Source organism: Lytechinus variegatus, chromosome 11 (genome assembly GCF_018143015.1).
Source record: "Lytechinus variegatus isolate NC3 chromosome 11, Lvar_3.0, whole genome shotgun sequence".
NCBI classification, from domain to species: Eukaryota; Metazoa; Echinodermata; class Echinoidea; order Temnopleuroida; family Toxopneustidae; genus Lytechinus; species Lytechinus variegatus.
The window spans coordinates 16757213-16783214 of NC_054750.1; the positions used below are offsets into that span (position 1 = coordinate 16757213).

At 36.2% G+C, this 26002-nt stretch overlaps 1 protein-coding gene and 1 non-coding gene across 3 annotated transcripts; one reads left to right on the forward strand and one right to left on the reverse strand.

The window, feature by feature from the left end:
• Positions 1-3075: 3075 nt before the first annotated feature.
• On the reverse strand, positions 3076-3147 carry TRNAC-GCA. Its single transcript has one exon. It is a non-coding gene; the product is annotated as a tRNA-Cys (tRNA).
• A 291-nt stretch (positions 3148-3438) lies between these two features.
• On the forward strand, positions 3439-24807 carry LOC121424323 (DNA methyltransferase 1-associated protein 1-like). Of its 2 annotated transcripts, none has more exons than XM_041619961.1 (11): positions 3439-3639; positions 12030-12115; positions 12974-13169; positions 13883-14041; positions 15570-15740; positions 16775-16978; positions 17914-17982; positions 18669-18793; positions 21336-21654; positions 23312-23371; positions 24024-24807. In XM_041619961.1, the coding sequence occupies exons 1-11, from the start codon at positions 3517-3519 to the stop codon at positions 24084-24086; spliced, it is 1575 nt and encodes a 524-aa protein (XP_041475895.1). In that variant the 5' UTR covers positions 3439-3516; the 3' UTR covers positions 24087-24807. The 2 variants fall into 2 exon arrangements, with proteins under 2 accessions (XP_041475895.1, XP_041475894.1); XM_041619960.1 differs by having other exon boundaries at positions 24006-24805.
• Positions 24808-26002: the final 1195 nt, after the last annotated feature.

The window sequence follows — 26002 nt, forward strand, 5'->3', positions numbered from 1 at the left end:
TTATTTTAACATTTTGTGCTTCAGGCAAGGAGGTCCTAATCATCAAATTCGTAAAAACTGAAATATTGTATAATTCAAACAATAAAAAACAAAAGAAATAGTGAGTGAGTGACATCATCGACTCTCTCATTTGGATGTAACTGGCTCGTTCATATAACTATTTTGTTAAAAATAAGCGAAACTTTGAAATGTCATAACTTTCTTATTTTACATCCGATTTTGATGAAATTTTCAGCATTGTGCATGCTTGTCTGATTTTTCTCTATTGATTCAAATCAACATTTTTCTGAGGTGGACTTGACCTTTAATACCTGGCATTCGTTTTTCGAATGTACCAAGTTTGTCAAAGTAGAAATGCAAGAAGGAAAAAAATGTCATGCAAGTTTACAATAAATCTCAATCATGTGATTAAAATGAATATTTACCACAAGGATTATTCATATGAAAATATAAGTAGGCGTACTCACAGAGTAAAATAAACGAAGTGCAAAAGCAAGGCACATGATATTTTTGCAAGGAAATAGTCATGTACCCGTTATGAACTTGTTCGTGGTACTCAGTTTACTCGACTGCCCATCTCAATTTTAAATCTACATTTGGGAACAGTTAGGTCCAATGGCTCGTTGGGGTTTGTAAGGGTAATTTACTTCTTATTTTTAAGGATGTATTCCCCCATTTTATTGTTTATGTTTTCTGTTATAAAAGAAAGCCCCTTTTATTTTGAATGATGCTTAAGTTAACAAAATCTGAACTAATATTCAATTATAGACTCACCTAGAAATCGTAAACATGAAAATAACTTGGATGAATGATGTGATGACTAAATCTTTCTAGAGGAGATAACAATTTACCGTACTTGCATTTCGCTTTGTTGTGCATTTAAGTGTTTTTTTTTAATGTAATTATTCTATTATTCAAAGCCACTTTTGATGTGATGAACTTGCCCTTTAATTCGTACTACAGCACGGTTCGTCTGCTTTGTATTCCATGGATGCATTGATCGTATAAAATGTGATTTTTTTTTAATCACATGCGTTCAAGTCATCCTTGTTACAAAAATAATCTTATGAATCTGAAAAAGAACCTTAAAAAAGATTCCATCAGTGCACCAAAACACGAGCTTCCTTTCTTGCCTTGCTTAATTTTCAAGGATGCAAAATTAAATTGATTTTTCTGATTGTGTACCAAGAAGGATACATCTGATGAAGACAATCTCGAAGCTCTTTCAAATTTCAAAAACAAAGACTGAAGATCGATAAAAAGAAAATTGTGTCGGAAGAATATTGTCGGGGGCAGTTTAATATGAGACGGGTCAACACCCGTGCAGGATAGAACACAGTGCACGTGCCAGTGTTCACGGTGTGTTCAAGGGCCATAATTTTCACATATATACAGGGGCGGATCCAGCCTTTGCCAATAGGGGAGGGGGGGGGCAGCGGATTTTTTCAGCCATATTTTCCCAGATCGGCCGCTCGAAGATGATTTTTTTTTGAAGGGGTAGTCCTTATAGTCACTTCTTATCTTTATTAAATCAACATAAATATATAATGTCATGATTATTATTTTCATAATGCGAGAGCGAAGCGCGAGCTAGTTTTTTTGGGGAAATCTTATTATTTCCTATAATTTGAACATTCTTGGCAATGTTTGTTATCCTGAAAAAGATGTGTATGCAACTAAATAATTACTACAAACGCGAAGCGCGAGCAGAAATGAACTGATGGAAAAGGTACCTGTTAAAGACTGCATGCAGTTAGCCATGAAGACGTTGAAAATTTCAACAATCAAATTATGCGAGCGCGAAGCGGGCTGAAAATTTGACATTTCTACAAAAAGAATGGAAAATTTCAATCAATTTTTGTAAAAGTTAACATGATAGCTATATAACTAAACAATTGATGCGAGCACGAAGCGCGCGTGGAAAAAAAATCAAGATTTAGAGCTTAAAACGGGATCTATTCATGTTTTGTAAATCATGAAAAGAACGAGTAATAGCATGAATAGGGGATCTTCCTATATTAATAATGCGAGCACAAAACGCGAACAGAAAATGTTTTATATTGTTATCTGAAGCTGGATAATGATTTAAACAGAGAACAAGTTGAGTATCTGAATAAACATGCGCGCGCGTGTTTCATATTTAGACCTGACAAATAGCAAAATAAAATTGAAATATATTCGTGAAGGTTTGAGGAAAATCCATCAAAGAACAAATTAAAAAAATATGGGTTTCTTTTTTGTTTGTGATGTCATATGCGAGCAGCTACCTCATCATATTGTGTGGTAAAAAATAAATCGCAAAATCGTAAAAAAAGATGAAAATGTATTTAACTGACCTTCAGTATAAAATCAACAAATATTTCACACCCGCTCCTATAAAGAAAGTGTTTTAGTCGTCATGAACTAAGTTGAAATTTATGGATATATCATTAGGCAGCTGTCCGTAATTGACGTCGCAAATAAAAAAAACTTAGAATTCTAATAACTTTCTTAACTTTTATTCTTTTTTTACAGATTTTTTTTTTTTGGGGGGGAAGGGGGTAGATAATGTCCAAGTGCCATATTATATAAATAGTGTACAATCTATTGTACAATATACTGGATTATATGTACGACAAATATAAAATTATCCCGAGTGCAGGTTTATTTCACCGAGGCCGAAGGCCGAGGTGAAATAGGCTTGCACGAGGGATAATTTTATATTTGGAGTTCATATAGTCCAGTAATATTGTATGATAGAACGTTCATTATTTATTATAGTAAATAGATCCCTTAATCTAAACCCCCCATCATGGATTTTGCCATCCAAAAATCGAAAGTTATATTGTACATATGTACAATATAACTTTTTGAAGGGAGGTCACGTGGTACAAATCCAGCCAATCACAGCTCGTATTTTACTACCACTATTTACTATAATGGATTATCCCAGCATGTCAAATCACAGACTGTATGGTTTAGAATCATGTAACTGTGATCGTTAGTTTTTAAAAGGATTTGACCAACCCCCAAAATATAATAATGGAATTGATTAACAGAAAGGGGAATGAATTAAAACAGAAAAATAAAAATTTGAGGGGGCACCCGGGTTCGAACCGGGGACCTCTCGATCTGCAGTCGAATGCTCTACCACTGAGCCATACCCCCTTCGACATTATGGCGGGAAGAATTTAACAATATATTATTTGTATTGTAACACCTTAGCAATCGTTGTAACAAGCATTCAGGATAGTTTTTAAATGTTATATTCTACTTACGGTTTTTATGCCCAAACTTATAATTATTAAAACATTAAAAAAATCTTATTACGTGATTTTACCGTGTTTTACATCCAAATGATTACAATTTTTCCAAGGCTTATTAAGAAAACGGCTGCTTAGATGGTGAACAAACCTAGCAGCACTGACATGTCAGCTCAGCTGAACTGCCGATAAAACAACAAGGCCGGACGTATAAGCGCAGGGTACGGGTAGAAGAACGCGTTCGGTATCGAAATTCGACGGAAAATATTTAAAGATGGTTGATGTTAGAGACATTTTAGAGTGGGATATTGATTCAGAAAGACTCCCTACAACTTCCCACGGAGAAACTGGTCAAAATGTGAGGAAAAGCGGAATAATTGGAGAGCAGAAAAAACAGGTAAGACTCACGAGAAGACGGATGCTCAGCCCAGGATCAGGACGGTTCCCCATCAGGACTGGACATAGCCAGGCCCGGTGGTGTCCCGGTCCCGACCGGGCCTAGTTGGTCCGCAGCTCAGCGCTGGATCTGGAACGAACAGTGGCAGTGCCAGCCAGCATGGCCAGTGGCCTGTTACTGTTGCTTGACTTTAACTTAATGACTAAAGGCCTGGTCACACCGCCCGAGCGTCGTTGGAGCGGTCGTGGAGCGGTAGGGAAAGGGGTCAAATTTCGCTTTCAAAATTGTGGAAAAAAATCGAAAACATAAAAAAAAAAATAGAAAACGGTAGCGAGCGGTGATGATTTTTTTATCTCCGCTCCATGACCGCTCCAACAGAGCTCGGGCAGTGCACTCATTCAATGAACAAGGTTATAAACCTTGTTCTCAGTTATATCTCCATGTGTGGCAAAATAAGGGTGGCAATGTTTGGCTTATTTTCTCTTTTTCTTTGGGGCAAATGCTTAATGTTTTTACACCGACAGTTTTCATTTAATACACCTATTATTCATACAACTTTGCTCTTATTTAAATTTGATTCTTGAAATCATTTTTTCTTAATGAAAAATACGGATCAAAAAATGAAAATTGTCTTGCCATATTACTTTCCACCAATAGAGGGAGTACACAAAATATCAAGTTTTTGAGTGCTCTGGTGAATACAAAAATTATTCCTAAGTTACTAATGAAAAATAAAATGCAACTGTATGGAAATTAGTAATTTTGGTCACAAAAGTGATATTTTAATGATTTTTTAAAGTGTGTCCTCTGTACAACATTGGCATACCATAGTCCTACCTGTAGATTCCCCACAGGCAGGGTGGTAGCAGTGAACAAGTGGGGCAGTGTGACCATGCCTTAACGTTAATATAAGGGAACGCTAAGCCTAAAAAGATTAAGAAAAAAAAAGACGGCCAAATCGTGGTTTCAGGAATATCTCGTTGATTTGTAGGCGCTAATTAGCAAGGACTAGCTAGAGGCTTCTAAGTTCTAGAGAGTAATTTAAGATAAGGTTACTCTCCATGCTCTCAATGACAATGAAGCCAGTACATTAGTGTGTACCACTACCAGTACCACCAAAAAACCTTAAAATTAAGTTCTACATGTACTACCACCAAAAAACCTTAAACTTTTGCCCCCGAGATTTCTACTTTCTTTCTAAAAGATCTAGCCCTAAATCATGTACATGGGATACAACTTCATTTCTGACATTTCTACGCTATGGATTTTATTTTTAATTTAAACAAGAATTCATAAAAAAAATGAGAAAAATATGAAAAGACGGAAGAGACTTGCCCAATGTTTTCACCGCTATCTTGTTTTCTATTGTTCTTCCCCAACGTTACGCGACGCAAGCGTCCTGTTTTCTATTGTTCTTCACCCACAATACGGACGCTTGCGTCACGTAACGTTGGGGAAGAACAATAGATAACAAGATGGCGGCGTAAACATCGGGCAAGTCTCTTCCGTCTTTTCATGATATTTCTCTCATTCTTTTGATGAATTCTTGTTTAAAAATAAAATCCATAGCGTAGAAATGTCGGAAATGAAGTTCCATGTACATGATTTAGGCTAGATCTTTTAGAATGAAAGTAGAAATCTCGGGGGCGATATTTTCAGGTTTTTTGGTGGTACACATAAATGAATAGAAGAAAGGAAGACCTGGCTTCGTTGAGAGTAACCATGTAACTTTACGTTAGTAAATGATTTTCACTCTCTAGAAGCCTCCTGGCTAGGCGCTAATGCAGTTTTGCACCGGCCGATAATACCAGCACACCTCGTCACCAATACTTGTTCCCAAATGTCATGACAAGTCTCTCAGTCTCTGTCACATTTCGATGTCAATATATCCACCACTTTTCAAAATATCGTGATCGGGAATGGCTGTATTTCGGCTTCGATCTCAACCTCATTGATCTACATGGCGTAGACATTGCTTCGCGGATCACTTGGATTCACTGTGCACCGTAATAATGTCGATATTAACTGAAGTTGGCAACCAAATCGTGCGAACATGTGGCAAACAAATTGCCAGCATGCCGCATGCGAATCTATGTTCACATGATTTGGTTGCTAACTTCAGAAGTTCAGTTCATATCAACATTACGGTGCACGGCGAATCCAAGCGATCCGCGAAGCGATGTCTACGCGCCAAGTAGATCAACGACGTTGTGATCGAATCCGAAATACAGCCAATCCCTATCACGATATTTTGAAAAGTGGTGGATATAAATAAAAATATAAATCGCTGCTGTATGAAGTGAATGGTGGTTCCCAATATCACAATAATGCTGTAAAGACATGATAGGAACACGCCCCCTCAAATCTCAAGGGTTCAGTAAATGCCGCCGCGCACAAGCACAGAAAATCAAGCTGTAGTACGTGGTTCTGACAATTTCACATTCCTAGTACTCTTCAAAAGAGGTAGCCCAGCAGACATGTTGTCAGGTTGAGAACTTACTGGCCAACTCCCAGGTTTTAATGAGTTATAGCCTTGTTGCATTCTTGGTTACATTCCATGCAAATTATTTAAGGCATTTCAATATTCATGTAAATGTTAATCAATAGAACAAAGTATAACTGAATACTCAAATATACAAACAAAGGATATATAATGACTATCAAAACTATATGCAAATTATTATCTAAGCTTGAGTGCATCAACTTAACATTTTAATCAATCAAAAGGAGAGAGGTGGAAGGAGGAGAGTGAGTGAAAGAGGAGTGAATAAAGCTGTATGAAGGATGGTGGAGTGATTTAATAAAAAAGAACTGCTTGTGTGAGGAGGGTACAGCAGTTAATGTGTAAAAGAGCTGTACAGAGTTAAAATGAAGAGGGTGAATATAAATGAGGGATGTTCTATTAGAAAAAAGGGATGATTCCTGAATAAGAGTGGAAAGAAATAAAAGTACAAAATCAATCCCTACAAAGCCATACGATACCTTAGAGTTAGACAGCTGGCAGCCGTCTCATCTGTTTTTAGGAGTTTTTCTATAAATTTCTAACATTTCAATTTTTTACAAATTCTCCTTGTACTCATAGAATTTACGGCTTGCGATCGTGCAGCCACCATAAGGGGGTTAACAATGCAAAATCCCCCCAACAGGGCTCACTTATTTTTTCTTTGATAAAAATGTGTATAAAAAGAACTGGACCAAAATCAAGATTATTTTTCCATTTTGGCCTGAAATGCACCAAAATGGGGAAAAAACAGTAACTTACTTTGGCTGTCCCGCAACTCTCACTCCCTGGTTTATCCGATCTTAACACATAAGCATATGGCCATTGAGTCCCTGTACAGATCAAGTTAAGAATTTCAGTCTCTGTATGAAATTGGTGAGTGGAGCCAACTGAGTTCAGTGGAAGAACCAGCGTCGGGAACAACCAATATGACAGAGACCAAAGCTTTTGGTCTATACTAGCCTAAAAACTAGGCCCTAGCCTTGAAGACTTCATGATGATATTTTTTAATATTTTGACATAAAGTGCCCAAATATCGGAAGCATAATTGGACCAAAACAAAAACAGATCATTTAATCAAATGAAAATCATGCTTATTTCCATAGTAAAACGGTTGAATATTATTGTCATAAAAAATAGAATTGAAAAAATTATGGTAAACGAAAATTATTTAATTACTACCAGACAGCACACATTTCCTATTCAATCAGCTGATATATCCAATGTTTTGGATCATGCCATATTTGGAAGGGTGTTGAAATTCCCGCTTTGGGCATTGCAAATTTTGTTGTGATGGATCGAACATCGGAACATGTGCAATCTCTGCGGTGATATTTCTGGCGGAAGTCACTTCCCCCTGACAAGATTTTTGTTGGTCATCGATAGTAATAATGATAATTAATAACGGTATATTTACCCAGGGTAGCCAGTTCAGTTCCGAAAACTGTTCTCCCAGCAGGCCCTGCTATTATTATTACCCAGCTAAGCTAAGCTACCTATTCAGGTGTACACAGTTGTTTGAGGAATTACTGTCTGCCGGTACCCATTTACCTCACCTGGGTCAAGTGCAGCACACTGTGGATGAATTCCTTGCTGAAGGAAATTAAGCCATGGCTGGGATTTGAACCCGTGATCCTCTGTTTCAAAGTCTGGAGACTAATCCACTGGGCCTTGACCTTCCACGACGATCTTTTGGAGCCCATAATTAGCGAGGGTCATAAGAATTTTTGGAAGTCAAAATTATGAATTTTAACCCTGGATGTAACCCCTGGAATATTTTTTTTTAGCAGCAACTTGGATTCTACTGTGTGTGCAGTTCGATAGCAGGTGTGCTCATGTATCTTATGCATGCAAATACCCTGCCAGTGCTGGTCGCTGTAGTTATGGGGAGGGAGTTGAAGTCATTTTCATCCAATATTTGGAACCGGCTGATGTTTGGGGACTATGCCTGAGTCATATCGATTATTTTGAAAACCGGTGTTCGACAGCTCTAATTCGATCGAACATCGATGCATCGAATATTGAAGGCGGGGAAAATGTAGTCTTTTGTTTTTGAGTCGATGCGATGCACTTTGCATATACACTACGCACTGACGGTATGCGCTGGCGTTGGCCAGGTGAGCGTAGCACAAGCAGATGACAGAGCAAAGTTCGTTTGTATTTTCCATGATCACAAAACACACAAAAAAAGGCCGGGGACCAAAGCAGAATTCTTCCCAAAATATCTTCAACAATGATATTTGCAGATGACAACATATAAGTTTAAAATTAAACAATAATAAAGACATGAATCACGCAGAGTCGATCCGAATGATTTTCGGTCAACTAGCATTCGCAGTCCATTCACCAGCCCCGTCCGCAACTCCGTACACTCACTCTGCCGAAACGACAGGCGTGCTTGACGTCAGCGCCACCAAACAAGTGCAATCAACGGAGAGCGCTGTAACTTGCCTGAGATTGTGTAGTTGGATCCAAAATGAGCTCCAAATAAATTTATGGGAATAAATACGTAATTTTCTCTGGATGGTCATTTGAATTGCTATTCAATGCTGATATAACGATTGTGAGGAAAGATTGTGGAATATGAGTTGTGACGATGTTCGAGAATTAATCCTGATAATGACAATCCAGTTTTTTAGACGCAATTGAGCATGCGATCAAAATAAATACGAATGTTTCGAATCGAGCCCTAAATTCATCTACCGTAAATTATTACGATTTAACAAGATTTTATGGTCATACTAAGAATATTGACAATGTCAGCAAAGTATGTTATGTTCATATGGAAGAATTAATACTTGGATTATTTCTGTTGTTATTCCATCTCTGGACGTCTCCTCCAAGCTCCGAGAAAATAAGCACAATGCGCATGCGTGTTCGATGACGTATGACATATTTTCCCATTCATGAAATCAGAGCCCAAAGTTGGGCACAAACTAGCTTCAAATTGATGGGAAAATAAATCAAATGCAATTTTCTCTGTTTTGTCATGTAAGATGTTATTAAATGTATATGGTGATATTACGAACTTGAACAGAGTTTTTGCATGGACATGTAGACAATGTTCGAGAATCAATCCTGACGTGATGATTATTTTTTTTAGACAAGTGCACTAGCTCGACTCAAGAAGTCAAGTCGATCGTCATGAGATGTCCGCCATTGAAAATTGAAACGAAATACAAACGTTTCACATCAAGCTCTAAATTCATATTAATGATTATCATATGCAAATTATTGTTAAATATTACGATTAAATAATATTCTATGGTCATGATATTAATATTGTTCATGAAAGCAAGCTTTATTTTACGTTGATCGCATCAATTTCCGGCCATTTTCTGGTTTGATTAAAGAACAGTACTGCGCATGCACGATCGATGGCCATGACTTCCATTCATGAATTCATCGTGCATAAATTATCTCGGCACGAGCAGACGAGTAAGACTCGAACTATGATCGAAATTAACTTCAAAATAATGGTGAATAGCATCATAATTACTCAATCAATTTCATTTTGGGGGCAATAGAAATCAAGTAAGTAGTAGTAAAGTTGGACATTACTGATATTTTGATGATTGATTGTGTAAACCAAACGAATCGGCCGGCCGACGTATTTTTTTTTTTTCGATGCACCGATTTTGCAAAATCTGCATCGGTGTTCGATGACATCGATCGAACACCGATTTTAAAATCGATTCGACTCAGGCTTATTGGGGACTTTACTCTTTACTCTCATCACGAAGCCTTACCCTCCCCATACATGCCTAAGTGGCACATTTAAGGGCAAGTCCACGAATTCGCGCGCGTTACGTATGGGACATTTCAGAGGCTTTAATGACCTGAAAAATAGTGTTAAATGACTTTGATTAGATTGAATACCCTCATGATGGTAGACATCTAGGAGAAGAATAATTATGCAAAAAATTGTGACATATGACCTTGAACTTGACCTTTTAGAGCGAAAAGATGCGCCGTTACGTATGGGACGCAGAGAAAAGACAATTTTTAATACATTTTTTTCAAGTTGAGAATTCTCTGAAAGTATTTCACTTGACAACTTGAAAGTTAATGTGATAGAAGTCTCAATACTATAGTATATTTATGGCAAGTTTCATGTCATAAGCCAAATCCATCTAATTACAGACTCTAATTAAACAAATTAATGACATGTTACGTATGGGACAGTTACGTATGGGACATTTTGTCCCCATAGAGAACGTGCACAATTTTCCCCATAATTCAAAAAATTGAAATAATTTAATATATGGAAATAACAAAACAGTTTCTTTCTTTTTGAATGTTCTACTGAGACATATTTGATATGACTGAAGGTGAAATTAGCCATTTCAACCTTTTTATTCCTTGTTTTTCATGGTTTTATGAATTTCTTATGTATTTCTATTGTTTTTATTTTTTCATATTTTTCCATTTTCACATTTTTTTTTTGCTTGGATTGTATTCATTAATCAGTATTCATAACAAATCAGTGTTTAAAAACTAAAGAAAAGGTAAATAATCACTTTTTAGAGCACTCTTGAAATTTGTTTTTCTCCATTCACTTTGTACACAAATCTCCCCATTGACATTGTGTGTAAATGTCCCATACGTAACATGTTGTCCCATACGTAACAATTTTTTAATTAACTTTTAATTAAAAAGTAAACTCCATTTTTGAAACTTTTTGTGGTATAACATTTTCATACTTAATAAATTAGAACTTCCCAGAGATGCAACAATACAAGTATTGTATTATGAGAAATAACTTGAAAAAACATCCTCAAAATGTTACGTATGGGACATTCCATCCTTGGACAAGACCTAATTTGCATAATTAATTAGATGACACCACTTTTTTCTGCCAAAAGTAATAAGATGTAAGGGGGTTCATGTCCCACCTATGACTAAATCTCAGAAGTTTTGTTTTCATTTTCTATGAGTTTTTATAATTGTCCCATACGTAACGCCCATTTTACTGATTATGCAAATTAGGTGCCCCAAATTAGCATAAATATGCATATTATCAAATTTTTCTTAATGAAATTTTAAAATTCAACATTTGGGCTTTCTTACCCCACCAAAGATAACTTCTGAAATTAAAGATGAAATTTTGCCTTCCAGGGTGACCTTTTCTTGGACTTGCCCATAAACACAGATGGATTTCCCTAGGCAATCCGACTTGAAACCTACAATGTACAGATCGTACAAATTTGTTGCATTTTATTCATCTATACACCTTCATATGCCTAATGTGTATGAAGGTCCAAAAAAATAATGTTAGTATAAATTTGAAAAATGAGAGGTTTCTTACCAGACCGATCTCGTGTAGATCCCTCAATCCATTCGTAAACACCGCAAATACAGTAGGCTTGACCCTTCGTTGTGATGTAGCTTCGATAAGCGATGTTACAAATAGCCGTTTTGAAGAACAATTTATATATAAAAATTATTATTCAACAAATAATTAAATTTGATTTTGAATAATTTATGATGGGATGGGGTAATTTGCGCTGAAAGCTGAATTGACAAATTGCAAAACAAAATAACAAATCAAAGAATTTTGAAGATCTATTCCCATAAAAGGAATGCTTGTGATTTTGAATGCAATGCTGGTTAGTAATGCAGCCATCCTGTAGGTTATTAGTAATGTTCAGGAAGCTACATGTATATGAGAGCATGTTAATTGCTTCAAATTTGGTTCAATTTATACTTTAAGATTGTTTTTATCTGTTGTTGCACTCCTAAATCCCTATCCCTTAGAGTTTTTTTCTGCCTTTTAATTCAAGGTATCCCTTTCATTCACCCTGTGTAATCCCCAAAAGTCAATTTCACCTGATTTTTGTTTTAATTTTTTATTATTATCATTAGTTTTCTAAAATTTTTGTTCTGGCAGAAACTGAAGAAAAGTAATGAACCAGTTTTCAAGCGGCCTGAGGGAATGCACAGAGAAGTCTATGCATTGTTGTATTCTGATAATAAGTAAGTTCAATCTTTACTAAAAGGGGGTTTTTCAAGGGAATATTTGCAATCAATTGCAAATATTTTTCCTCTTCACTCACTTTGATTTGTCATTTTTGTTTTGTTTCACAATATAAATTTATGAAGAATATTGAAAACGATTTCCCTTGGCCATGTGCCACCAAAAATTATCAAGGGAGACTTGAAAGTTGACAACTTTTTCCTGTTCAAAGCATTGATCCAAGTGAAGAATGATGGACCTAAATTAAAGTCTCTATCAATAGTTTTGGTACATCCCCATAAAAGTGCATGTCACTAATTACATAAAAAAACTATACTACATGTAGATGGAATTGATACATAAGCCCCAGAACGATTTTATGTGAAGGATAGAAATGCCATATTCCAAAACATGTCATATTGATATTCTAATGAGTAAATAATTCAATCAGTGATTACCATGCTTACGTACATACATGTATAGTTCACATTACTGCGGGGATGAAAAAGGAATCAGAAGTTTTTAATAGTGAGATCCCAGTGTTTAAAGTAAGGTTTGTAATCCTTTTGATTGAATGAACAACACTGCCTGGTGTTAGCTGACCAAAACTGTGTGCGGTCTCCCATTAACGGTGTGTTATACATGTTAATAGCTTTTCTTGATACCTTTTGAGAGTACAGAGAAATAAATTGAACCTTTAAGTTTATTGTATCACGAAACATTTTTTTATAGGTAAAAATTGCTACTTAACATAATTATTGCACTATGAATTATTGCACTATGAATTATTGAGTAATTAGTGTAATTATCATATAAGAAAATGTAGGCTGTAATAACACGAGTGATACTGTGTTTTGGATTATCTGTGTGCATCATAGAGATCCGCCTCCACTGATACCATCAGATAGTAACCATGGTTACAAGTCAATGAAAGTGAAGCTTGGTAGATGGCAGGTAAGACCGTGGAAGTTGATGCCCTTCACCAATCCAGCAAGAAAAGATGGAGCTGTGTTTCACCATTGGAGGAGAGTGGCTGACGAAGGAAAAGACTACCCGTTTGCCAGATTTGACAAGGTATGTCCAATGAGACAACGCAAGAATTTTGATTTTGCCTTTATTCTCAAGTTTCAATTGTACCAGTACAAAACGACAGACTATTGACCTGTACAATCGCACTTCATTATTTAGCACCCTTTTCCAAAGGCTTGCATATAGAAATGAGTGCAATGCAATGCACAGCATAGAGCACAGTGATACTTAATGATGTCATAATAAACTATATATAAGTCACCTTTCTACAACCTTTGAAGTGAGGCCATATTAACTGATTGTGGTAATTGCTTAAACAAAAACAAAAAATCTTTTTTTTTGGGGGGGGGGTGGGGATGGGATAGATATTCATAATAATTATTATATTGGATGGCATTATTTCATGGAATACCAGAAATATTTCACTCCTTAGAGCCAATATTTGCCCAAACTTTTCGAATATTTCTGGTATTCCATTCTGAGCCATCCAATATAATATGATTATCTCTTTTCTTCAAAAATTTCAATTTCAGGTTGCAATACTGTCTATTGAAACTACATGTACAGGTCCCTGGCTCTTACCCACTGATGCATGCCTTGTTCTAGAGCCATTGCTATGCTCTAATCATTTGTGAAATCATTGTTTCTCCTTTTCAGTAGTCTATAATCAATATTTCAGATTTTTTTTGTAATTGAGAAAGGAATTTCAGATTTTTTTTTTAAATTCAGAAAGGAATTTTTCCTTTTCTCATTCTCAGTCTGTCCAGATGCCAATGTACACAGACCAGGAATATCAGCTCCACTTACACAGTGAGAAATGGACAAGGCTAGCAACTGATCACATGTTTGACCTCTGCACTCGATTCGACCTTCGCTGGGTCATAGTTCACGACAGATTTGATCATATAACATATGGGGTAAGATCAGAGTGAGAATTACATGTAGACACAATTAGCTACGTACATGTAGCATATGTTTGACCTCTGTACTTTGTGTGATACATGTATGTATCCACTTGGTTTACTAGTAGCAGACCTTCATTTTTGAGGAGCGCGATCGCGCTGGCGCTCCTGCCGCGCTCCAAAAAAAAAAAGGAGAGCAAAAAATCACGCTCCTAAAAAAAAAAATGAAAGAATTTTCACCTCTTTCCCGACTCTGATTTGAATTTGAACTCGGTAAATATTGTAGTCCCATATGTAGATTTTCATGGCAACACCATTGAAGTCTGCATGTGGGACTAAAATATTTACCGAGAGTAAGTTCAAATCAGAGTCGAGAAAGAGGTGAATATACTTCATTTTTCTGATAGTTTTCAACTAAATCAAAATAATTTCAAGGAATTATGGAAAATAGATGGCCATTTCATGGATTTTTTTTAGCAGGAGCGCGATATTTTGTAAACCTATTGACCCAGGCCTAGTTTCACCACAGATTAATTAATAGCTAGCTACACAGCTATTGCATATACGATGTTACAAAAATCTACAATTTATCATACATGTATTGAATTGATTTGAGCTCCTCAAGGAGAGCAATTCTGAGGAGCTCAATTGAGCTCCTCAAAAAAATATGGAGAGAGATTTATTGAGCTCCACGAAAAACGAGAAGGACTGTAGCAGATGGTCTAATTTTCAGATCCTCTAACACCATTTGGCCAAGCCCACTTGGTTTAATATATTTACCATTTAGTCCAATGATCTAGTGTTCTAATATTCCATTGGTGTAATGCCCAGAAGGTATGAAATCCATTTCCTCTACTTATTATCTTGCACTTTGTCAAATGGGAATTTGGTTCATATTATCATAAGCAGTTCTTCTAATCATATGGACTAAATGGTTTTAGACTGAGACCAAGTGTATATTAGACAAAATGGACATAGCTAACCAACAATTAGACCAAATGGTCTTGAAGATGAACTACGACATAAAGTAAGAAAGCGGATGGGAAACCAGTTACAGTAATAACAATTTTATTACACCAACTTTAGGGCAAACCTCATTTAGTCTGCGCGGCCATTGTAAGGTAGATAAGACATCATCCCTTGCAGAGGGCGACAACATAAAACACATCAAACATAATAACTTACTGGTGCTGGTTGTAGACAAATTAGTAATAGACCATGTTGGATGAGTATAAACAGAAGTAGACAGTAAAACAAGCATGAGATCACAAGAGAACTAGTGTTTCAATGAGGTTTGTAATTTCTTTGAAAGAGAAACACTGCGATTTATGCATGATGTTGAGCACACAGAGGTAGAACAGTCTGTAGTGATTAATGCGAATGAATGATGTCACAAAAAGACACAACTTGCATCCACATACCGGTATTACCTGTATGAAATACACAGACTTTGTGATATGAACTGCTATTTTATATATTCCTATCAAGGTAAAAGGACATTCTAAACTTTCTAGCGATACTTTATCCCTATTTTATATTACAGAAGCGATCTATGGAGGACATGAAAGAGAGGTACTACAGTATAATAAACAAACTTGCCAAGGTACGGAGTGATCCTACACTTAGTAACCGGGCTCCACAAGCGTTTGATGCTGAACATGAAAGGAGGAGAAAAGAACAATTGATCAGGCTCTATAACAGGACTAATGAACAGGTGAGATACCACAAGTTGAAGAGAAGGAGAGAAAAAGCCTGAATTTAGGCCCTGGCAATATATTTTCAGGCCATAGTTTAAGCGTTTTTGTGTACAAAATATTATATTCGGGGTGATTTTCACGCCCTCTGATCAATTCCAGCTGGCATCCCTAAGAGAAAAAAAATGACTCTTGTACATTTAAATTAATCCATCCCTGCCAAACCTTTGTAGATTCGGTATTTGTTATTTCATTGAGGTTGAAGAGTAGGAGATTCTAATTGCTGAAATGAATCAATTGGGTAGAGGAAGAAATAATACATGAATAAGGAGACAAAAAAATCTTTCGTGCAGAAAATATAAAAATTTGTGGATTCTCTTTTTGAATATTTTTAAAAATTTATATTGACGAGAGAAGGAGATGCTAATTACTGAAGTGATAAAGATTGAGCTGAGAAATAGATGGAGAAGAAATTTAATTTTTCATACTGAAGATGCTGATTTTACCTTGTGGAAACCTTTGTTTTATTTAGATTGAAGATAAGCTGAGAAATGAAAATAGATGGAGAAGAGATATAATTTTTTTTACTGAAGATGCTGATTTTACCTTGGGGAAACCTTTGTTTTATTTAGATTGAAGATTAGGAAATACAAATTACTGAAATGATACAGATTTAGCTGAATAAGAATAAGATTGAGAAGAAAATTTGCTCCTGTATAATAAATACCCCCCCCCTCCTCCCCCCGTCCAGGATTTTTTTTTCTTATATGCATTGAAGAGGAAAAGAATGATGCTTATTAATATTAAAAAAAACACAGTTTGGTTTAGGAAGGAAGATATTATGAAAAAAAACACAGTTTGGTTTAGGAAGGAAGATATGAAAAAAAACACAGTTTGGTTTAGGAAGGAAGATATTATGAAATGGCTTTTGTGGATGTGTTGTGATAGTGGTTCAGTTTCAGAAGAAAGAGAGGGAGAAGAAAATGGCTATTGTACAGAAAACATTGATCCCCTTGGCAAACCTTTGTTGATTATGTTACTGTTTTTTTTTTAGGTTGAAGAGGAGGAGATGCTAATCACTGAAATGAAAAAGATAGAGTTGAGGAAGAAGGAGAGGGAGAAGAAGGCACAGGACCTTCAGAAACTCATAACAGCCGCAGATAACAATGCTGATCTACGAAGAACTGAAAGAAAGATCAACAAGAAAAAGATTGCTCTTCCGCTCAGCAAGAAAAGGGAGCAGGAAGGAACAACAAAGGTTAGTTTAGAGATTGGAAAGACACTAAGACAGTTGATAGATAGACAGGTGACACTGTTTATAAGCACTTTATTAGGATGAATATGCTTCCATCTGTCCATCCTAAATTATTACCTTGAAAAACATGCCAAGTCAGATTCTGTCTATTTGTCATTGTGCAATTTGTTATCGTGACCATCAGATATTACAATTTCTGCATTCTTTGTTGTGTATTAAGTATGATAGGTAAAGTTTGGCATGAAATAAATAACCATAGTCATGATATGAGCACACATAAATGTAATATCTGCTGGTGAACAGGGGTGAAGTGCAAACCAATGTGCATTGGATATGTGGTATGTAAATAGGGTTATAGAGAATATGATAGAGGGCATTTTCGCAATTACTTCGAAGAAACTCTCTGTAACGCAGAGAATCTTTTGTTATAAGCCCTTTATTGACAACACTTCCTTTGTTGAAAAGCGATGAATCAAAACAGTAGTATTATCCTAGACTCTGGAAAAATGACAAATATTTGCATTTTTTGTTGTTGTCCGGTCTGAATCTTGGGATGATCTGCTCTCCCGGTCCACCAACTTTCGCCAAATACCTATCAGCTTTCCATTGTGATTTGACTTGCATTTTCAAAGGAATTAATGCATCATAGAAAGTGTCTCCACAGTGATTGCAAAATATGCTAATATTTCAGTATTGGGTAAATCAGTGGGGTTATTGACTAAGGACGGGAAGATGGTGGATCCAGAGGGATGTTTCACGAAGATTTAAAAATTAACCACTTACGTTTGTGGTGTATAAGATATCACTGCATTTGTCATATCACATTTATGAGATGTGTGCTTCTGCGTTTCAATGCATGTTAAACATCCTGTGCACATTGAAACTTTCAGTTAGCATGAATTTGGGTCAGACTGAAATCTTTATTTTTTTTCTTCTAGATATTGGAGACGGGTGGTATCAAATTTCCAGATTTCAAGCAATCCGGTGTTTATCTTAGAAGTCAGAAGGTATGATGTCCTGTCTAATCTATATATCCATCCGTCTGTCTATTTACCCATTTGTTTTTGTATATATCTATCCTATCCATCTAGGTAAGTATTGGTAGGGACAGCTTAGATCTCAAGGGATATGCAGTCGCTCCCCCCCCCCCCTCCCCCTCAGTGTTTTTTACATTTGAATTATGTGCCCTGACATGCTGTAACAAATGGATTAATTTAACCCACTTTAGAATTTTTGCCAAGGGACAAATAATCAAATATGTTGAAGTGATTTCTCTCAAATGAGATTACCGGTTTGCAATGTATGTGTCATTCAACTTTTCATATGAACATTCTCCTATAAAGTTATTGTTACATGATGCATAAAGTTTGTTTGTGATAATCTTCTTTCAAGATTGTATATGATATTACTTTATGATTTCAACTTTTTTTCAACAATTGAGCAAATCAGAGATCAGCTCCCTTGGTCACAGAACGCAAAACTTGGCGACTTTGTGTCGTCATTGTGTATAATTCATTGTATGTAATGAACATTGCAATCAACTGTTAAATCAGTCTTACAATTATTTGTGATGCTTTTTGTAACAACACACCAGTTCCCTTGTTTAAAATAGGGTCAGCTATTGTTCACTTTTGCAACAATAATGTAGAATGGAAATTAAAGGAGTTGTATATTATCAAATTATTGCATGTAGATGAAGCTTCCATCGTCCGTTGGTCTGAAGAAGACGAAAGCTATAGAGCATCTATTAGATGAGCTTGGTATTCCAGTACAGCCTATGCCAACTGAAGAGGTTTCCCTTCTTTACAATGAAGTCAGGTAAGTGTTCTATGACCTGTGACTCTCTTAACCTAGAAACATGGATTGCAAGGACATAAAGTTTAAAATATGGTCAATCAATTCTGTGTCAGTCGTAAAAATAAACTTATTTTCAAAATGTAAACGGATCCTTGTGAAAGGTGATTTCTGAACAACCACTGACATTGAAATGCAACAGAGATCTCAAACATTACCCTATACCGTAGTGCCATCTCAGGGCGGGAGGAGAAATGGTAATTCCAAATATGTGGGTTTAATAATGGGACATTAATGTAAAGATATCTGGTTCAGTTATTATTTCCAGACTGTTTTAATGATCTGAGTTACGGATGAGCTGATATAGAGAACCTTGGCCCCGTTGCATAAAAGTTATTGTACAACGCCTACTACGCGAGTAAATGGGAGGCCTAATGTCACACATTCGTACCATTGCACACAAGACGTACCAACCAATATGTACCGTTGCACGGCTTTAGGAGGTGACGTCACAATACGATTTAATTCATTGCACTCAGTAAAATGAATGTGCAATACGCATATTAGCCTGCTAGCTAAATGCGCAATGCTGCCCAAGGTCAAGTGCGCTTGTGAGATTTTGCTTTTCGATTTCAATTACTGCAGGGAAAAACTCTTTTTTTTCTTCATATTTTTGCTAAATTCCGAGGCATTGTACAACACAAATAGCAAATATTCTTATTCATGCAATGGTGCGAGATTTCGCATTCGGTGAAAGGAAGAGACGCTCTATTCAACTCGGCTTACACCTCGTTGAATAGAGCATCTTTCTTTCACCTTGTGCGAAATCTCGCACCATCGCACTGATGCGTATTCACTATTTGTATACTATTATGGTACCTTTACCATCCAGTGGTATCTTTTATGTAATCTTTGATTTTGATTGGCTGATGAGCATTGTAACCATGGCAGTTACCATTTGATAGCAAAGTTACCATCATAGTAACTTTTATTCAATGGGCCCTGTACTAATTAAAGTGTCATAATTGGCTATCCACAGTGACACCACAAATTTAATCCAGAGTTTTAATTAAACCAAGTTCAGGATATGGGCCATTAGATTATGAAACAAGCTTAGATTTTTATGTGTTCTTTGGTGCACCAGTTTTTGTCTCACCTGCGAAGCAAAGTGAGACTATAGGCGCCGCTTTTCCGACGGCGACGGCGGCGGCGGCGGCGGCGGCGGCGGCGGCGGCGGCGGCGTCAACATCAAATCTTAACCTGAGGTTAAGTTTTTGAAATGACGTCATAACTTAGAAAGTATATGGACCTAGTTAATAAAACTTGGCCATAAGGTTAATCAAGTATTACTGAACATCCTTTTAGAGTTTCATGTCACATGACCAAGGTCAAAGGTCATTTAGGGTCAATGAACTTAGACCATGTTGGAGGAATCAACATCGAAATCTTAACCTGAGGTTAAGTTTTTGAAATGTCATCATAACTTAGAAAATATATGGACCTAGTTCATGAAACTTGGACATAAGGTTAATAAAGTATCACTGAACATCCTGCATGAGTTTCACGTCACATGACCAAGGTCAAAGGTCATTTAGGGTCAATGAACTTTGGCCGAATTGGGGATATCTGTTGAATTCCCATCATAACTTTGAAAGTTTATGGATCTGATTCATGAAACTTGGACATAATAGTAATCAAGCATCGCTGAACATTTTGTGCAAGTTTCAGGTCTCATGATTAAGGTCAAAGGTCATTTAGGGTCAATGAACTTTGGCCGAATCGGGGGTATCTGTTGAATTACCATCATAACTTTGAAAGTTTATTGGTCTAGTTCATTAAACTTGGACATTAGAGTAATTAAGTATCACTGAACATCCTGTGCGCGTTTCAGGTCACATGACCAAGGTCAAAGGTCAATGAACTTTGGCCGAATTGGGTGTATCTGTTGAATTACCATCATAACTTTGAAAGTTTATGGATCTGATTCATGAAACTTGTACATAAGAGTAATCAAGTATCACTGAACATCCTGTGCGAGTTTCAGGTCACATGATCAAGGTCAAAGGTCATGTAAGGTCAATGAACTTTGGCCATGTTGGGTTTTTTGTTGAATAACCATCATATCTCTGTAAGTTTATTGGTCTAGTTCATAAAAAGTAGACATAAGAGTAACCATGTATCACTGAACATCTTGTGCGAGTTAGAGTAGTATTCAAAGTCAGCACTGCTGCTATATTGAACCGCGTGATGCAGGTGAGACGGCCAGAGGCATTCCACTTGTTTACCAAACCAAACCAGGTGTGGACTGGAAGGGGAACTATGGTGTGCGACCATACTGACGCAGCTCTACTTTGACAAATTTTCATTCATCCCTTTAAACTTAGCGCAATTCCATACCAAATAGCTATTTCATTTTTCATTTGGTTTGAAAATAAAACTGAATACTGGTAAGTAATTTGCTTTGGACTTTTACCTTTAGTAAGACTGGCTTCACAATTGCCTTTGGATTTTTGTAATGAACTTGAAAAACAAAGTAATTTTGTTTCTTTTCTGATTATACATGTAGATCAGACATGGTGTTACTTTACGAGTTGAAGCTTGCACTGGCAAACTGCGAATTTGAGCTTCAGACCCTAAGGCACCGCTATGAAGCCTTGGCCCCAGGAAAGCTACCCTCCAAACCGGCACTGACTCTCGGGGCAGCCCTGGCAGCTGGGGAGGGTCTGGGAGGAAGACCCAAGACTGGATCCTCGTCGACCAGTGCACCAGGTAGCCTGCCATCGACGTCGCTGTCGGCATCGTTGAATATTGAAGGAGACGAAAGAGGGGACGAGGAGGAGAAAGATGTTAAAGAAGAACCACTCTCGCCCGGAAGCAGTAGAAAGGTTTGTACTGTGGTTGACTTGATGATTGCTAGCAGTCAATTTCATCTAGAGTAACTTTGCAAATATGGTGATGGGGCTCAGCAGTGAACTAAATAGAAGATTTCCATAGGGCAGTCCCATGAAATTAGTCTGACCCCCATTTTTCTCCATTTTTTACTCCCTTACATGATAATTTGAGAGCAATACATACATCCTTTCATGTGAACAAGAAAACTGACAAATGGGGCCCATTGCAGAAAACTTTTGCCATGTATAAACTCTGGCAAATTAACAAAAACCCTGGCAAACAAAATTAAGCCTTTGAAAATTACACATTCAAAAAACTCTGGCAGAAATATTGCCAGAGTTTTTTATGGCAAAAAATTTATGCAACGGGTCCCTGGTAGGAACCACAAATAGAGAGTCTAATGAACATAAAGTTATCACAGCTGCAAGTTCATTAATAAAAGGGCCCCGGTAGTTGGCGAGTTGGTGCTTTGGGTATTTAATCATGTTGTCAAATGGAATGAAAATAACTCCATATACGGATTTAAGTTCCAAACGTTTGTTGGATCAATTGCAACTCTTTGTGATAGTGGCCTAGTTCTCCTTGATGTTCTCACTGCTCATTGAAATTGATTATTAAAGGCAAGGCTAACCATAGTTGTGATAGTTTGGATCGATTGCAACTCAATCAGACCTGCCAACCAGTACGTTTTAGGTGTATTTAGTACGTTTTTGCAACCAAAATACAGCAGTTCGTTTTTTCTTTTGAAAATATATTTTTTTGTAAAACAATATAAATTTAAAAAAAATCCTTTTTTTTTACAAAATCGTAATTTATTGAGAAAAATCATTTCTATATGTCTCTATTTCATAAAAAGTACACAAATATGATTAATAGATCAATGTAATTTCAGGTAACTTTTTTTCAATCATGTTAAAACCAGGATGAAGATAAACACATGTTTCAATGTTTGTTTTTTTCATCTGCAAGAGCAGTGCACATTTTTAGCTTGCTGTTTTTTGTAAAAAAAAAAGAAATAAAAAAATCTTTTTTTTTTACAAAATTGTAATTTATTGAGAAAAATCATTTCTATATGTCTCTATTTCATAAAAAGTACACAAATATGATTAACAGATCAATGTAATTTCACGTAACTTTTTTTTTTTCAATCATTTTGTTAAAACCAGGGTGAAGATATACACATGTTTCAATGTTTTTTTTTTCATCTGCAAGAGCAGTGCACATTTTTAGCTTGCTGTTTTTTGTAAAAAAAAAAGAAATAAAAAAATCTTTTTTTTTTACAAAATCGTAATTTATTGAGAAAAATCATTTCTATATGTCTCTATTTCATAAAAAGTACACAAATATGATTAACAGATCAATGTAATTTCACGTAACTTTTTTTTTTTTCAATCATTTTGTTAAAACCAGGGTGAAGATATACACATGTTTCAATGTTTTTTTTTCATCTGCAAGAGCAGTGCGCATTTTTAGCTTGCATGCAGCTTGAGCGCCGCGATGAGCGAGTGCGCCAAGCATTTTATTTTGAAATACTCTTTTGGGGGAGAAATACATTTTTTTTATCACAGAATACAGTTTTTCATTCTGCTCAATAGTTCACCATGATGCGCCCTCTGTTCATGTATTATTTCTTCTCTCTTTTCTTTTCAGATGACGGATCTGGGTGATCAGATCATAGTTGATGTTGTGTCGACAACTCCAATAACCCCAGTAAGTATCAATACTAAGCAACTCCATGTCCTAAGTTTGTAAAAAATATTGTCAGTGATTGAAAAGACCAATGTTGTGTTTGCATCATTTGTTCCTAAACAGGTACAGTTTGTTTGGTTCTCAATCAGGAAATGTTTACCTGTTAAACTTTCACTCGCAAGGTTGTAAGCCTCGTCAGACCTTTGTCGTAGATGGTATAGTATCTGATGCAGCGTGCCGAGGTGTTGAAGAAAATAATAGCCTAATAGTTAAATTTCATGATTGCAAAAAAAGCAAGTTTTCTCCTGATGTTTAAGGGGAAAAGTTATCTGTCGGGAAGTGTGTTTGAAATGATTCCCAAATAATATCAAATTTTGCAGCCTACGTTTTGATTCAGGTTAAAAGTCATGTATTTGGATTGCAATGTTGTTACCTTTTAATTAGTATTTTTTTGGTCAGGATTAAAAGGCCAGGGTATCTGAAGATAGGAAATGCATGCATAAATTTGTGAATATTTTTCTTTCAATTATATTACCCCTCAACGTGGAGATTGAATGGCCTTTAGATTCGCTTTGTTGTGAAGCACCATTTTATGGTATCTGCTAAGAATATTATGACACCATCAATCACATTATTTTTTTTTTTCTTCGTACTGGTTTCCCTTTATGAGCAGCAGCGGAAGAAGAGGTTAGCAGCAGTGGAACAAGGAAATGTCCTCAAGAAACTCAAGAAGTGAATACTCTTTGCGGTTGTATCTTCTGATGGTAGGCTGGCAGCAGATAGGTTGGATTCTTCTGGTAACATGAGTAGAACCTGGTTATCAATTCTGGAGATGAGGTTGTCCTTTGGAAAGTCATTTGGACATGTTGCCTTTAATACACCTAAAGCGGTCACACTGAATCTTTGGCCAGAGAATATGCTGATAATAATGCATGTGGCAAGCCATCTTGGCTTCGGATGCAAATACTCGACATCAAGAATTGCAATTAGTTAATAACACAAAATGATTCCATGATATCAAGGAAGTAATGTGTTGTGATAGAGCCAAGCTAGTTTACACACACACTAACTTGGATATATTCCGGGTGATATCTCTGTGATATTTGAAATCTAACTGTTTTGACAGTGGACATGAAAGTGGGTCAGTTTTTAAGATCGTACTTTTAAGCCCAGAGCCCTGGGAACGATTGTCTTTAGTGAGGGTGCTGATGTAAATTTGAAAAGAAAAAATTATGTTTTCACTACAAAATGGAGATCAAATTGGTCCCGAGATATTTGAAAAGTACAAAAAAAGGGGGGTTCATTACAAAATGAAGGTCATTTTGGTCACTTTTTCAATTTTTACACGTCTTCCAAAATACCTGGGGGTGCTGCCTTTGAAGAATAATACCCACAGCACCCCCAAGGAATTTTGTTGGTGGGCTTCAGCACCCTCGTTACCCAGGGCCATGTTTAAGCCTTAAAGGACAAGTCCACCCCGGCAAAATGTTGATTTGAATAAGTAGAGAAAAATCAAACTAGCATAACACTGAAAATTTCATCAAAATCGGATGTAAAATAAGAAAGTTATGGCATTTTTAAGTTCCGCTTATTTTTTACAAAACAGTGATATGCACAACTCAGTGACATGTCAATGAGTCAGTCGATGATGTCCATCACTCACTAATTTTGTTTTTTATTGTTTGAATTATACATTATTTCATTTTTTACAGATTTGACCATAGGAACGGACTTGACTGAACCATATAGTATTAAACAATGCTCATTCCACATGTTCAGGGAGGAACTAATCACTTTTTCATTTGACAATGAGAAGAAAATAAGAATATTTCGTATCTCATATAATAAAATACAAAAGAAGTAGTGAGTGGAGGACGTCATCAGTCTCCTCATTTGCAAGCTGACCAGGATTTGCATATAACTGTTTTGTGAAATTAAGCAAAAATTTAAAATGCCATAACTTATTTTACATCCGTTTTGGATGAAATTTTCAGTGTTATGCTTGTTGGACTTTTCTCTTTTTTATTCAAATCAATTTTTTTATTCAAATAATTTTTTTGTCGGGGTGGACTTGTCCTTTAAATGCAAGCAATCACAGGACCTACATATTGATTGCTGACTTTTATTTACGGCATCTTGTTCCTTGAGAACAACTCACCGGACCACCACCACCTCCCCCCCTCTTCTTGATGATTTCTTTGCCATTAACTTCATATTAGGGACAAAAGTTGGCATGGATGACCTGGGGGAGAATCTTGCCGTCTGTCCAAGAAAATATGAAGTGTTGCAATGCTGAAGTGAACTGTATTCATATCAATATTTTAAAAGTCATGCCAGTTAAATACTAATCTATATGAGAGAAACACATTTTTGTTTACCATCAGAGATGCCTTTTCAGGCTAAAACCTAAATTCTGACATAATCAACTTAGTTTCAGGCCATAGCAAAATTGTGTGTATGAAATGGCTGATTCTTGATGATTTTCAGGCTTTTTCAAGTGATATCCCTATTTAATTGCAGAATTTGGTGAAGATCTCTCAGTACAAGATGTATTGAGATTCCGATAATGGTAACTATTTACATATGAAAATAATGTATGTATAAACTAACTAGACATTTTGTAAATAAATCAAACAAAAGCTTTGTAAAAAA